The sequence below is a fragment of the Ochotona curzoniae genome, unplaced genomic scaffold, assembly GCF_017591425.1.
Source record: "Ochotona curzoniae isolate NIBS_2020 unplaced genomic scaffold, NIBS_Ocur_1.0 contig_2688, whole genome shotgun sequence".
NCBI lineage: Eukaryota > Metazoa > Chordata > Mammalia > Lagomorpha > Ochotonidae > Ochotona > Ochotona curzoniae.
Window position 1 is genome coordinate 18,027,955 of NW_024465553.1, and position 15,670 is coordinate 18,043,624.

General features: G+C 47.1%; 2 protein-coding genes across 5 annotated transcripts in view; one reads left to right on the plus strand and one right to left on the minus strand.

Moving 5' to 3' along the window:
* Positions 1-267: 267 nt before the first annotated feature.
* Positions 268-8,180, minus strand: LOC121152988 (acyl-coenzyme A thioesterase 1-like). 4 transcript variants are annotated; one of them, XM_040975327.1, is made up of 4 exons: positions 7,546-8,180; positions 5,180-5,382; positions 1,141-1,342; positions 268-1,034 (listed from the first exon to the last, which is right to left on the minus strand). In XM_040975327.1, exons 1-4 carry the CDS (start codon positions 8,132-8,134, stop codon positions 649-651), a joined length of 1,380 nt encoding a protein of 459 aa, XP_040831261.1. In that variant the 5' UTR covers positions 8,135-8,180; the 3' UTR covers positions 268-648. The 4 variants fall into 4 exon arrangements, with proteins under 4 accessions (XP_040831261.1, XP_040831260.1, XP_040831262.1 ...); XM_040975326.1 differs by having other exon boundaries at positions 453-1,342; XM_040975328.1 differs by having other exon boundaries at positions 664-1,264.
* Positions 8,181-13,975: 5,795 nt separating this feature from the next.
* HEATR4 (HEAT repeat containing 4) overlaps positions 13,976-15,670 on the plus strand; it is a 31,952-nt gene continuing 30,257 nt past the window's right edge. Inside the window, exon 1 of the mRNA XM_040975703.1 lies at positions 13,976-14,835. Within this exon, the coding sequence (XP_040831637.1) occupies positions 13,976-14,835 (860 nt within the window). The remainder of the gene's footprint in view (positions 14,836-15,670) is intronic.

Consider the following 15,670-nt stretch of genomic DNA (forward strand, 5'->3'; position numbering starts at 1 on the left):
CAAGGGCCCAAGCACCTGGACCATCGCCCACTGTTCTCCCAGGTGTATTAGTAAAGAGCTGGACCTTCAGTGGAGTCACAGATGGTGGCTTTATCTATCCCACAAGGCCGGGCCCACGAGTTTCTTATACTTTTATTTGCCTCATAAAATGGGTGTTTTAGAAATATTATTTCTCCCCCAACTGTCGTTAAGTGCTTAACCCAATGTACTACAGGTCAGACTCACTCCAATAAAAAACAAAAAAGTGTTTACACATGTGAGTTTTTTTAAAAAGAGATTTATTTATTTTTTTTTGAAAGTTAGAGTTACAGAAAGAGACAGAGATATTCCACCTGCTGGTTCACTCCACAGCTGGCTGCAACAACCAGGGCTGGGCAAGGCTGAAGCCAGGAGCCAGGAGCTAAGAACTTCTTCCAGGTCTCCCATATAGGTTGCAGGGGGTCAAACATGTGGGCATATTCTGACACTATTCCTAGGCTAGGACACAAATCAGTACCCATATGTGATGCTAGCATCCCAGGTGGTAGCCCCACTTGCTACACAACAACCCCAGCCCTTATGCTTATGACTCTTTTCATTCAAAATATCCCTATTAGATAGAAACTTTTTGGTAGTAATATTATGGAAACAAAAATGAATGAAAACCTGTTATAGTAATAGATTCAAACTAATATGAACAAACCAGACTGATGTCATCAGAATATATTTTACCCTCACAGTCTTCAAACTGGATGGATTATTTTTCCAGGGAGTCTTGCTAATTCTTACCACCCAAGTGTTTGTGGAAGAAAGCCTGCAGTTGCTCCCAAGCATCCACCTGGGCCACAGCATGAGCCCTGGGCTCCCCTCCCCAGAAGACAGGCCCACCCACCAATACGTGGTGGGAAGCCCGGCACAAGGGGAAGTAGGGGGGCTCCAGATAGTGTCCTGCCCCAGGGTAACAGATGATCTGGGGCTTCTCCTTCCCATGGGCCTGTAAGCGCTTGGAGGCCTCATTGGCATAGAACTCGCTCTTCCAGTTGTGGTCATCCTCACTCACCAGGAACAGGAGGGAGCACTCAGCCTTTTCCACAGGGATCAAGCTCTTCAGGCCAGGCTCTTCCAAAGGGCTGTCTAGGGCATCCACAATGTCCACTAAGCCATCTTTGGTCATCTTGATTCGACTCTTGTTGGGACCTATGGGGGGCAGGGTCACATCCTTGTAGTGTGAAGTTCCCCCAATAATGACCACGGATCCATTGATTATGACGGCGGCCGTGATGCCCTTCAGGAAGGAGGCCATGGTGAGACAGAGCTCACCCCCTTTGGAAATTCCCAGGAGTCCAATTCCTGGGCCTTTCACCTGAGAAGGGAACAGAGGAAAAAGAAGTAAGTATGAGTCCATGTAATACAGTTAGCTTGAATCTGGATTCTTTCATTTATGCAGAGCTGCAACCTTGAAAATTTTTCTTAATCTTCCTTCTTGTCTTCCTTTCCACTATTTCTCCATCACCATCCTTTTATTCATTATAGCGACAGGTCAGACCAGCAGCCAGGAACTCCATGCAGGTCTCCCATGTGGGTAATAGCAGCACAGGTTCCTCTGCTGCTTTCTGAGGTATATCATTAGGGAGCTAGATCCGAAGCAGAGCAGCAGGGACTTGAACCTAGCACTCTGATATGGTATGTTAGTGTTACAAACAGATTAACAAACTGTGCCGCCATGCCAGCCCATCTATCAGTGTTCTTGACTTCAACAACCCCATGGAAGATCTTTCCAATACTCCAGCTTCTCAGCTCCTTGATCTCCACGCACTCCCATCTCATCAATAAGTACATCAGCTCCAAAGTCATCGAGCATTCTACTCCCTGATCACCATCTTATATCTCAACATAAAATTCATCAAGTTCAAGGTATTATTGTAAATGATGCCTGCCAGAGAGTCCGTCCCTAAAGAACTGAGAGTCCTAGGAGTAGAACTTCACAAATTCAATCTCTTTTATATTGATTAAATTAAAAAAAAGCCAGTGAGATTGAGGGGTTTTTTTTAAGATCAGCAATCAGAGGGAGCCAATCAAGATTTAAGGTGGATGTCTAATGATCCCCTTCAGAAGGGCCACAAAGCCACCCTTGTTTGAGGAGTGCTGTCTTGGAGGAGAACTCTCCAGTGAAGCTTTCCCGGACATCTTCCTGCTAATGACTGGGCTTACGTCATTACAATACTCTCCTGGTAGCCAGAGGTCATTGCTACCTGTCCCTTCAGGTCCTAGAGCACTGGCACCATGACCTACCTTGGCTCTTGACTTGTCCACTTTTTACCTCGAATGGACCACTTCCCCCTCTTGGATAGACTTTGTTTTGATTTTGCTTCATCTTAAAAACTGTATGGGGAAAGCTATGTCTTATCTCCTGTGTCAATTCTTGCAAGAAATGCTCTAGGATCCAGATATCGTGTATGTTTCACTCTTTCACTAAAAGCTCTGCTCTTGAGGCCAGAATTGTGGCACAGTGAGTTAAGCCATTGCCTATGACACCCACATCACATAAAAGTACTGGTTTGAGTCCTGGCTGCTCCGTGTCCAATCCAATTCCCTGCCGATGTACCCAAGGAGGCAGAGGAAGATGGCTCAAGTACTTAGGCCTCTGCACGTACATCTGTCACTCCATAGCTCTGCCTTTCAAATAAATAAATCAGACTTTAAAGACAGCAAGCTCTGCTGCTGTCTGCGTCTGATCTGAACACAACAGTTGTGGTACACATAGAGCTGACAGTTGCCTCCACTTTAATTTTTCAGTCATCACTGCAATGTCTGGTGTTGGCTACTGTTTCTATGATGAATTTATCCTCTTTAATTTGGAAATGAACAAGATTAACTTTTTCCTACCATTGTAAGAAACATTCTCTTAGCCCTCTTCAAAGATTCCTTTTAGAAACTGTTCATTTCTTTGAGTCGTTGTCCCCACCAACTTATAGGAACTCATCAATGAAGTCACCATCCTTCCATCTAAGACTCCCTATAAATTTGATGTCTGTTCCTGCTTCAATTGTAGAACTCATGGTGCTCTCACAGGGGCTCTTTTCAAAGTAACATCCAAGACTTCCGAGTGCCTCAAACTAGATCCTGGGGAGACATGCGATAATAGGTTAGGTTAATACATGTCTATTTTGGTACAAAAGAGTTTTGAAATTCACTTGCAGTTTTACAGTTTATGCATCTTCTACAAATTTTTTTAAGAACCCCCTGGTTTCTCCCATGTTACAGATAGTCCCTTGGCTCCAGCCACCCTAGTTACTGCCCCAATCTTCCACTTCCTTTCACAGCAATATTTATAGGAAAATTTGTCAATATTTGCTGTATTTCTTATCTCATCTTCCCCACTGAATCCCCTGCCGGGGAGCTTAGATTTGTACTTCCACACAGCACTACTCTGCCTTGGTTCCCAAAGTTCTCTTTGTTATAAACAAATAACCATTTAACTTCTTGACAGCCTTCTTTTTCTTGTGCCTTCTGCAACAGCACTCATCACTTGGTTTTAATGATACATTCTTCATTGACGTATAAGGAATTAATTTCTTACAGTGAAGTGTGAACTTTTTATTCTTATTTTATTTTTTAAATCCCCCCTTTTTTTATTTACTTGAAAGGCAGAGATCTCCTAACTTCTGGTTCAATAGCCATCAATAGCTAGGCCTAGGACAGACAGAAAACAGGAGCCAGGAGCATCCCCGGGGTCTACCATGTGGGTAGAAGCGACACAAGCACTTGGGTCATCTTCCCCTGCTTTCCCAGACACATTAGCAGGGCACTGGGTTGGAAGTGGAGCAGGTGAGAATCGAACCAGTGCCCATATGGGTTGCCAGTGTTCCATGTAGAGACTTAACGGGCTACGCCACAACACCAGCCCCCAGGAATTGATATTTTTAATCATACTGATATAAAGAAGGAAGGAGAAGTGCTAAAGACAGAGTTGAAAAATTGGCAAAATTTGGGTCTGGCATGGTATCCTAGTGGCTAAAGTCCTTGCCTTGCATGCACCGGGATCCCATATAGGCACCAGTTCATGTCCCAGCTACCTCACTTCCCATGCAGCTCCCTGCTTTTGGACTGGGAAAGCAGTAGAGGTTGGCCCAAGGCCTGGAAACCCTGCACCCACGTGTAGGAGACCCAGAAGAAGCTCCTGGCTTCTGGCTTTGGACAGGCTCAGCTCTGGCCGTTGCAGCCACTTGTGGAATGAATGAATCAGTGGACAAAGATACACAAACACACACACACACACTCGGTGACATGATCAACATTCTAAAAAAAACCTGGCAAAATAAAACGCTGAATTTAACTTTTTCCTATGAAGGGATTTGGAAAACTTGTGGAAAATGAAATTAAAAGATAAGTTTACTTTGGACACAGAAAATATTAGTATATGTGCTGCCAAAGCGAGCACTGGATATAGAACATTTTAAATTCATACATAATTTTTTCATGATATGAATTCTCGATGTACTTTCTGGAAGACTCCCTCATATATATACATTAGCCTTGCTCCATTATATCTTATCACCTTTTTTAAAAGCTCCAAAGTTCCTATCTACCTTGAACTCTGACCTGTGAAATAAGCAAGTGTGATCGTCTTTCTCTCTGATACACACTGACTCTAGAAACTTCAGAATATTTTTAGTATACAAGTTGTAGCTCCCAGCTTCTTCCTTTCAAATAATTCTGGGCCCCAACAGGGGTAGAAGGGAGAGGGATTTATTAGAAACAAACTGGCACCTTCTGGGAACAGTAATTTCCTTTTACCCTTTACTTCCAATCCAACCCAGGATTCTCAGTGTGATAATAATGGAATACTGTGAACAATCCAGATTTAAAATTTCACAGTATCAGCTAAGAACATCTTTACTAACAAGAAACACCAGAAAGCCAACAAGCTCAAGGAAATGCAAATTCATGAAACTTATGGTTTCAAAATTTTGGGTACTAAAACAAGCTTATTTTTAAATTCTTTTTATGTACTATTTTTTTAAATTTGTACCTTACAGTAATAGATATCATTATCAAAACAGTATATGAGCTTCGACTATAAACGGTGGTGTGTTTGGAGAAGGGAGTGGTTGTCACAAATGACCTGAATTCTATGAGAACTAAGAACACTCATGAGACCACACAAAGGACGGCCCCGAAAACAGAGAGAAGCTCTAACCTCAGGGTGACTGAGCAGGTAGTTCACAGCTTCTTCAAAGTACTCCAGGTGGAGGGTCTCCAGGCCCTTGGGGAGGTCCTCGTAGTTGTAATACGCCAGAGCCAGCACAGCGAAGCCCTTCCCAGCCAGCAGGCTAGCCCGGTACTCCAGAAGGCCACCTCCAACGCCAAAAATGTCCACAATGCCAGGAAAGGGCCCGGGGCCTTGGGAAGACACAAAACACACAATGAGTCCTGAGGCCCTCAGCACTGGTGTGCAAAGCCATTTGCTGCCTGCTTTCTATGGCCAATTGAAATTTTTCTATGACCAATTAAAAACACTGACAAGTCTGTGGTCTTCAAGCAAATTAAGAGTGGCCCAAGCCAAATCCACATTCTCTAAGCCCCCACGGTGTTTATATCTATTATTATTATTATTATTATTATTATTATTATTATTATTATTTGATGGCATCACAGGTGATGGCTTTACGTGCCACACCGCAACACTGATCCTACATCTATTACTTTTTTTTTTTCAAAGATTTATTTTTAATATTTTTTTATTGGAAAGGCGGATATACAGAGAGGAGAGACAGAGAGGAAGATCTTCCATCCGATGATTCACTCCCCAAGTGAGCGCAACGGGCCGATACTATGCCAATCCGAAGCCAGGAGCCTCTTCCGGGGGTCTCCCACGCGGGTGCAGGGTCCCAAAGCTTTGGGCTGTCCTCGACTGCCTTCCCGGGCCACGGGCAGGGAGCTGGAAGGGAAGCGGGGCTGCCGGGATTAGAACCGGCGCCCATATGGGATCCTGGGCGTGCAAGGCGAGGACTTTAACCACTTGCGCCACTGCACCGGGCCCAACATCTATTACTTTTAAGACATAAAATAATTTAACAACAGCATGTGTTTTACATAAAAGCTAGATACTATCTGGGACTCCCACATCTCATGTCAGTGTCCAAGTTCCTCCACTTCCAATCCAGCTTCCTGCTAATGAGCACCCTGGGAGAAGATGGCCCACCTGCTAGGATCCCTGACACCCACAAGGGAGACCTGGATTGAGTTATGGACCCCAGGCTTTGATGTGGCCCAGCCCCAAGCTGCTGTGAGCATTTGGGGACTGAACCAACATATTGAACATCTCTCCTCTCTCTCTGCTTTTCTTATAAAATGAAACTTTTAAATATAAAAATAATTTGTAAATAAACAACCTTCCTTTCTGTCCAACTCCAAAACAGACCATGCCCACTGCTGGGAAGGATGTAGAGCAAATGGAGCCAGTCAGGCTAAATGGCATCGTCACTTTACAGCACAAGCAGCAGGTTCTTACCCTCAACCACTTAACCCAGGCATTGCCCTCCTAGACAGCCCAGAGAAATGAAAACTTAGGTTCACACAGAACTTGCGCCACAAGTGTCTGCGGCCACTTCAGTGATGATCTTCAGAGAGACAAGGAAACAAATGTCCTTTGAGCGGTGAATGAACCTGCAGGTGGATTTACATACAGGGGAGCACTACTGAGAAGTGGCTGATACACAGATTAGGGCACGTGTGCCTCGGGAATGCTGTGGAGCCCATGCGGACTGACTCACAGGCCCCCCGTGCCTGGTGCGTGCTTCCAGGTACTAGACACCCGCACCATTCACATCTACCTTCTTTCCCCTTACAGCTAGGGAACTGACTCTGGGGAGGCCCCTCTGAGCTGTGCCTTCCAGCCCTCCCTCTCCAGCCTCCTGCTTTCCTTTCTTACCACTTGGGGGTGTACCTGAAGCAACATTCCATCTATCTCACCCATTTTTTTTTTAATTTTTGATAAACTGCGATATGGCCTCCCTTTTAAGCTGGAAGGAGACTGTCATACTCGGCAGTGTTTGGGAGGATTCTGGTATCAGACCTCTGGTCACTTCGACTGCTGGAAAAACACCTCGATGTGGTCATCATTTCTATTACCGCACTGTCTCAGGTCTTCACTAGCTGCCTGCTCTTTTTGAAACGTGAAAAGTACCCAATTGTCCGAGGTTTCCAGTTGACAGAAACGGGCCTTCCTCCTGCTGTAAATGTTAACTTATGTAAACTTTAAGATATTGTGCAAATTGAAAGTAAAACTGCAAAGTTAAAAAACTTCTTTAAAAAGATACACAAACTACCTATGCGTGGGTTTTGAGTTTTGTTTTGTAAATTACAAGCGACTCCTCCCGCCCTCCTTAAAATGTCCTTGAACTGAGCCCTGGATTTGAGAACCTGTCAGCCCTGCCCAGGCAGGTCCACTACCCCGCCAGACTTCCATTCAGGGCTCCGTGACACAGACCTCTGTAATGTCTGGAGCAACCTCTTAACTTATGAGGACCAGGGACCCGCAGACGGGTAGGGCAGCGGGCTCACCTGGCGGCAGGAAGAGCGTGGCCCGCACCCGGCCCGCGCGCACCGCCTCACGCCGCACCCCCGGCGGCAGGAAGTGGCGCTCCAGCACCGCGCGGGTCAACACCCGCTCCGGCTCGGGGTCGTGGCCGTCCAGCACCTCCAGCTCCACTACGAACGGCGTCTGCACGTCCCGCTTGATCAGCCGCCAAAAGCGCTTCTCGGGCTCCATGGACCAGAGCAGCCCCATGGGCTCGAGCCCCGCGAAGCTGCCGCCCAGCGCGGGCGCGCGCTCCAGGTCCAGCTCGCCGCGGGCATCGGCGCAGTAGCGCGCGTGGGCGCGGAAAAGCGCGCTCTTCTCGTCGCTCAGGGCCGAGCGCAGCGTGACCGGCTGCTCGGGGGCCAGGCCGCGAACGGCGATGCGCAGCGGCTCGTCCCAGCAAGAGGGGCCCGCGGGCTCCACGCTCACCGTCGCCGCCATCCGAACAGGGATCCAAGCGGCCGGGCTACCAGGGCTCAGCTGTGGAGGCCCCAGAAACCGGGCGCAACTCTTCAGGCCCAGTTGGCACAGTCTGGAGGCTCTCAGGACGGCAAGAGACGAGGCCACCACCATTTTAGGACCTGACTTGAGACCTCAGAACTGAACGGAAATGTGGAATAAGGAACTGACTGGAAACCGAGCTGGTGCGTGGAGTTAAAAAATGCTCGCAGATCCTCTAGCGGCGAACTGGCCTCCTGCAGGCTGCGCTCGGGTTGGGGCTCCTGCAACTGCTGCAGCCATTCATTGCTACCGGGAGCCCTGTCAATCAGCCAGAGTGGGAAATAGTCCCGTCAACTTTCTTAAAATCTCCAGCCCTGAAACCTGTATTTTAGCTCGGGAAACAATTTCCCAAGGTTTAAACTTTTATTTCTGTCTTGTCCCAAACGGCTCACTGTGTTTTTATTTTGTTTCGTTTTTAAATAAGCCATCAGTTCCAACTAGAGAAGGGACTTTTGGGGAAGTTTCAGGCCCTTTCCAAGTCCTGTGTCTGATCTTACATACTCTCAATTTTATATCCGTGTTGTTAGGCAAACATGCAGATGTGTAAGAATGAAGCCAGAGAAACCCAGGCTAGTGTCTGCTCCTGACAGGCCATCCTCAAAAACATTCCCACACAAATGTTTTACCCCCACCCCTTCCAGGGCACGACCCTGTGCCCAAAGAGGGTGAAGGTATCACAGACGGTAGCTTAATAGGTACACCCTAACGCATAATTATTCTGGTTTTTGTTTTTTCAGGAAACTTCAACAGGGTTTTGATACTCAATGTTTGTAGTAGTCTTTTGTTCTTTGTTCATCCTAGAGAGATTGGAGCTTTCACCCTTGTGGGGGGGAGGGAGGCCAAGGGTCAGAGCACAGTGTTAGCCTGGGCGTTGATGTCAGGACTCAGCTAGTTCAGCAGTGCCACCGTTGCCTGGCCTGGCTGGCTGCATAGCCTGACTGAGTCAAGCAGACAGTCTAGGGCTCAGAAATCTGCCCTGTTGTCACAATCACTTTCTTTTGGTAAGCAGCCTCCTGAAAACCAGTATTTCTGTAGGCCTGAAGTTGTGCTATTTAAAATACAAGACTTAGAGTATTTCCTTGTTCAAAAGTAGTTGTTAGCTAAAAGTCTGGCGAAGACTTGGGGATTGAGGGAAGATAGAATTGAGTTGTGTGGATGATGGCGATTCAACAGCATTGGAGATGAAACAGAAAAAGCCCAAAAGAGCTTGTTCTGTTGTTTTAATTTAGTTGGTAAGTAGAGAGACAAAGAGCTTCCAACAGCTGGTTTACTTCCCTGATGCCGGGCCAAGCGAAAGGTAAATGCCAGGAACTCAACCCAGGTCTCTCACATGGGTGGCAGGGACCCAGCTTCTTCAGAGTGCGTCTTAGCAGGGAGCTGGAGTCAGAAGCAAGAGCTGGGGTTAGAACCCACGCCTTCTGTGTGCTATGCAAGCATCTCGAGGGGCCTCTCGACCACCACACCACACCACACAGCCTTTTCTTGTTCTGTCTGCCTGCTCAGAGTGCCAGTGCCCCATAGTCCTGTGTCCCCTGCTTTGTCTCTTTCCCAGCAGGACTTCATGTACCCCTGAGTGGGTGGGATACCAAGTGAGCTGCGTAGATCTAAAGGCTTATTTTTCAAACAGTGACCTAAGAAATTTACAAAGGAGCTGATCAATAAATGTGATGCAGGGGTTGGCATTGTGGCCCATCACATTAAGCTGCTGCTTGGGGAACCCATATCTTAAATTGGAGGTTTGAATTTGGCTGCTTTGTGCTTCTGGTGCAGCTGTTTTCTGAAACGTCTGGGAGATATCAGGTGATGCCTCAAGTAGACAGGTTCACACCACTCATGTGGCAGACCTGGATGGAGTTCCTGGCTCCCGGTTTCTGCCTGGCCCAGCCCCAGCTGTTGCAAGTATTTAGGGAGTGAACAAGAGTATGGAAACACTCTCTCTTTCTCTGTGTCACTCTGCCTATCAAAATAAATAAATCTGGGACTGGCATAGGGTGTAGCAGGTTAATCCTCCACCTTTTGCACCAGCATCCCTTATGGGTGCTGGTTCATGTCCCGGATGCTCCATTTCCAATCCAGCTCCCTTAATGGTAAAGCAGTGGAGGATGTCTGAAGTCCTTGGGTGCTCTGCACCCACAAGGGAGATCTGGAGGAAGCGCCTGGCTTCTTGCTTCAGATTGGCTCAGCTCCAGCCATTGTGGATGTTTGATTAGTAAATCATAAGATGGAAGATTTTTTTAATCTTCTCTCTGGAAATCTGTTTTTCAAATAAGAATATATTAAAATGTTTAAAACATCTTTTAAAAAATGATGTAATTCCTCAAAGGTCATTTTTCACAAAAGGTAATTTAGGGAACCCTCTCCCTATGTCCTGGCAGTCTTACAAGTCACCTTATAATTTTGCAAAAATAATTAGTCTCCCAGAAACTGGAAAATTGCAAGTTTTGACTTCTTCATGCAACAGAGTGACCTTCCTCAGTGTTGTTTTCCATGTGGGACTTTCTCATGCAAGACTCCCTAGGAGTTCAATGGGGGTCTGTTTTGGCTATCCCTGGCACAGAGCCCACAGAACTTCTCTGAAAGTAATTTTTTTCTCTCTTTAAAAAAAAAAAAATCCTTGGGCCCGGCACAGTGGTCTAGCAGCTAAAGTCCTCGCCTTGAATGTGCCGGGATCCTATATGGTCACCAGTTCTAATCCCAGCAGCTCCACTTCCCATCCAGCTCCCTGCTTGTAGCCTGGGAAGGCAGTAGAGGATGGCCCAAACCTTTGGGTCCCTGCACCCGTGTGGGAGACCTGGAGGAAGTTCTGGATCCTGGCTTCGGATCGGTGCAGCACCGGCCGTTGCAGTCACTTGGAGAGTGAATCATCAAATGAAAGATCTTCGTTTCTGCCTCTCCTCCTCTCTGTTTATCTGCCTTTCTAATAAAAATAAATAAATCTTAAAAAAAAAAAAGAATTGATGACCCATTCTGTGGTCTGCATATGGCATGTCCCCAGCTGTCTGTATGTAAAGGCTTTGGTCTCAGGAGGTTTGAGAGGTGCTGTGTCTCTGGATGAGGCAGGACCTGGAGGGCAGTATTTAGGTCGGAAGTGTAGGCTTGATGGGGATTAGGGAATCCCAATGGTTCTGTCTCCTTGCTCCAGTTGAAGACATGTCATGTGGTTTTCTCTTGCATGAATTTCCCCCATGATGCACTGTCATCTGCTGCCCTCATCAGATGCCAAAACAACGAGGCTGCCTGAGCTTAGGCCAAACCTCCCTATGAAGATGAACTGAATAAACCTTGGCTGTTCATACTGAGGAGGGAATAAATACAAGGAAAGGCTCGGCTTGAACCATTCTTGGCTCTCACTTTTTTTTTTTTTAAGATTTCACTTATTTGAAAGAGTTAGAGAGGGAGAGAGAGAGAAAAAGGGATATCCTCCATCCACTGATTAATTCTCCAAACGGCTGGCATGGATGGGGCTGGGCCAGGCTGAAGCCAGGAGCCTTGCCTCCATCCAGATCTTCCTCAGAGGTTCCAGGGGCACTTTGGGTCATCCTCTGCTGCTTTCCCAGGTGCACTAGCAGGATCCAAGGAAGAGCAGCTGGAACTGGAACTGGCACCCCAGAAACGTTACAAGCGGCAGCTTAACCCACTACTCCAAAAGGCCAGACCCTCTGTTTACATTTTTTTTTTTAAGGAAATTTCATAGTGTTGCAGATACTCCCAGATGAGCCCAAAGGTTCTCTGAGCAGATTCATGGAATTTGAAAGAACTGGTTGCTTAGTGACCAACATAAACAGCTGTGGAACCCAAGAAACCAAGGACTGTGAACAAGGCAGAAGCTTGCTTCCCTGTAAGGACTGGGTTCCTCCCCTCTAAGGATTTTGAAGGTAATTTTGAGCAAGACTACTTGGCTGTTATCTGACAGGGATTCACTGGTAACCACTAAATAAAGAGGTGACCTACAGTCTCCCATCCTAGTGCTAACCAGGACTGACCCTTCTTAGACTGGCATCCTATATAGGTGCTGGTTCATGTTCTAACTGCTCCACTTCCCTATCCAGCTCTCTGCTCATGACCCGAGAAGGTAGTGGAGGCTGACCCAAACACTTGGACCCCTGCGCCAATGTGGGAGACCTGGAAGAAGCTCCTGGCTCCCAGCTTTGGACCATTCCAGCTCTGACTGTTGCAGCCATTTGGGGAGTGAGCCAGTGAATGAAAAATCTATCTCTCTCTAATTTTAATTTTCCAAATAAAATAAATAGCCTTTTTTTTAAAAAAAAAAAAAGCCAATTCAAGATGAGTTGTATTGTAAAAATTCTAAATTTAGTTCTGCTCTCCACCTTTCCAATTCCCCACCCCCTTGTTTGAAAATGTTTTCCTACAAAAGTGGTCCTAAGGCCTTGGGCCATCCTGAATGGCTTTCTGAGGCCACAAGCAGGGAGCTGGGTAGTAAGTGGGGCAGCTGGGATATGAACTTGTGCCCATATGGGATCCGAGCACATGAAAGACGAGGACTTTAGTTGCTATGCCATCACACAGGACCTGGCTCCTGGTTTTGGATCAGCTCAGTCCCCAGCCATTGTAGCTATGTGGGGAGTGAGCCAGAGGATGGAAGATCTTTAACTCTGTCTCTCCTTCTTTCTGTAGATCTACCTTTCCAAATAAAAGAAAATATCTTAAAGTGCAGCAGTTTTTAAAACTAAGCTTCTTTTAGTACAAAAAAAAATCAAAATCCATTAAATGTATGTTTTCGTAACATGAATTTTCTGTGAAGTTTTTGAAGATCCCTTGAATTTGGGGGATCTTCACTCAATACAAATTGCTCAGTAGAAATGGTCATTTTGTGGTGATATCAGCCTCATTCTGTTTTTCAAGTGTTTAAAATCAAAATGCCCCATGGGAGAAAGACCCTGACACAGTGATGTGTTTAGAATGCGCAGTGTCTCATTAGAGCAATAATAATAATGACACTGACTCTGACATGTTCTCTTCTGACAGTTCATTTTCAACCAGTGAGAGCAGGTGCTGTTTCAGAATAAGTAACACTGTGTGACTGCCCTTTGCCCTAATTTTTCTACTCCAGCCATTGAAACACCAAGTGCCATTGTGGCCACACTGCCTTCTTAGCTGTGAGCAGATGAAACAACTATATTTAGTTTAATGTGCAAAAATCCTAAAGGGGCATCATATTAATCACATTTTTTAATTCTTCTTAAGGAGTTGTTGAGCTTCATGCTGTAAGCCTTTAAAGCAGAGATTTCTTGTGTGTGGCATAGGGGAATAGAAGTGTGGGATAGTACTGAAATGCAGTAATACTTAAAGGCGGGGAGAAGGTAGGGGAGGAGCTGAGCTTTGGGAACTGTGTAGGAAGTGGGATCCTGGGTGTGATCCAAGAAATATTTACAAGGTTGCACCATTTCTTTCTTCTAATTGGCATGTCCTGTGCCCCTCCCCTCATATTCTACCCTTTCTATCTTTCATGTTATTTTATTTGCTTTCTTAGATTTTTTTTCCAAGTTATTTATTCAACCAGCAGAGAGGTGGAACATTCCCATTTGCTAGCTAGAGCCTTCTATGGCAGAGCTGGGGAAGGGCCCAAAAGAAGCAGCCAGGAATTCAACCTAGGACTGCCAGGTGGAGGAACCCAATGACTTGAGCTATCAGCAGTACCTCCCAGGGTCTGCATTGGCAGGAAACTGGAATTGGGAGCTGGAGCCAGATATCAAGACCAGGTGTGCCAACGTGGGATGTGGGCGTCTCTGCCAGATACCTTCCGTTTACTCCATCTATACCTTCACCTTCCTCTTCCGGTCGGCAGAAAGTTCTTACCAATCCCTCCTGTCCGTTTCAAAAGGTATCTGGCCACGTGTCTAGGCCCTGCCGCTGGACGGGCAGCATAGAAGGAAACATTTGCTGGGGAACGCTATGACCAGTAACCCAAACAGCAAGAACCTTCTCTCACATCAGCCACTCCCCCAACGGCTGGGCTGGGGCATGCTCTTCAGCAACTCGAAACCACAAGGTAAGGAGGGTGCCTCCATTGCTGGGGTGCCTGCAGCCTTCCACCTCGGCCCACGACACTGCACACAGCTCAAGAACCAGTATCTGAAAAAAGCTGCTGCGAACCTCACCTTCTCCCAGGAGGTGGTGTGGCAGCGGGGGCTGCCCAGCGTCCCCTACAGCCAGTACAACTTTGACCACCTCTACAACACAGACAACATTATCCAGTCCCCCCAGGTCAGAAAAGCCCGACTCGCGAAAACTGTTCCTCAGCAGGCTCCCCCGGCAGGGGACGCTGTTGCAGGTACAAAGAAAGAACATTCTGCCCATCCTGAAAAGATGCCCAAGAAACCGAAGCCAGAGGGCACAGTACAGGAAACGCCTCGACCTCTCACCCAGCAACCCCTCAGGGATCCAGACACTCTGGAACCGCCGCCCTCTCCAGACATGATCCTAAAGGAACGGGAAACCTGGCTGCCGCCCCCAGAGAGGGTAGCCAGAGCCTGGGAGGCTGTGGTGCTGGCAAAGCTAAACAAGCGCACTGCCCGGTGGATCCAGAGCAAGCGGCCCTTGAGGCCTGGGGAATCCCCCAACAAGTGGCAGAGCTTCCTGCGCCAGCAGTATGACTGGAGCCACATCCGGGACGAGCTCAGCTCTGCCAGCGACCTGGAGCTCCTGCAACAGCTGGAGGAGGAAGAGGTAGCTGAGTTGGAGGAGGATCAGAATGTCATTGTGTCACCCAAGGAAACCAAGAAACCGGAGCTGCCACTTCCTGCTTACTACAGGTAGGGTGGTCAGGGCCTCCAGTGTGCCTCTGAGAACCCAGGACTCCCAGCGGGGATCCCACTCCCCATTTCAGAGTGCTGTGTGCCATGTAGTTCATGGCCTCCAACACCTACCTGCTCTGGGAGATCCTGGCCAAAGCTAACATTCTTCAGCCTCACATCACTGGTAGGCTGGCTTAGATCATTTTTTTTTTTCACCATGGGACTTCCTTGTGCCTGGACATCAACAGCCTCCATGGCTTCCAGTCACCAGATAGCTGTAGCACTCCCCAGCTGTGACAATCAAAGAAGTCCTAGACAGTGCCAGACATCTCCAAGAGGGACCCAATCTCCCATGGCTGAAAACCGCCTCCCTTGGAGGGATTGTGCTGAGTCTGCCTTGGCCAACACAGCTGTTAGCCACCATTCAGGTGCTTCCAGGAGTGTTATCTGAGGTGAAAGTGAGGAGAGCAGAGGCCTCAGGGGACTGAGCTTTGGTGCTGCTTCACTTTTGAACAACCAGCCAAAGCATCACTAAGAAGCCAACCAGCTGCAAGACAGGGACCCCAGCAGCCTGGGAGAAAAGGATGACTACATATTTCTAGGATTTATGTATTTCTTAGCTTATTTATAGCTAAGAGAAAGACAGGGCTATATAATATTCTAACTTCTAAAAATGAACAACAACAACAAAAATAGCCTGGAGTCTACTTATCTAATCATCTCTTGGACAAACACATACTGGATTCTTGGTATTTTCCAGATAGCCTATGAATTGTTGGGAATCTAAGGCACATACCTGTAAGGGGCTTACAGCCTGTTTCCTGGGTAAATACACACAACAGAGTGAGCTAAT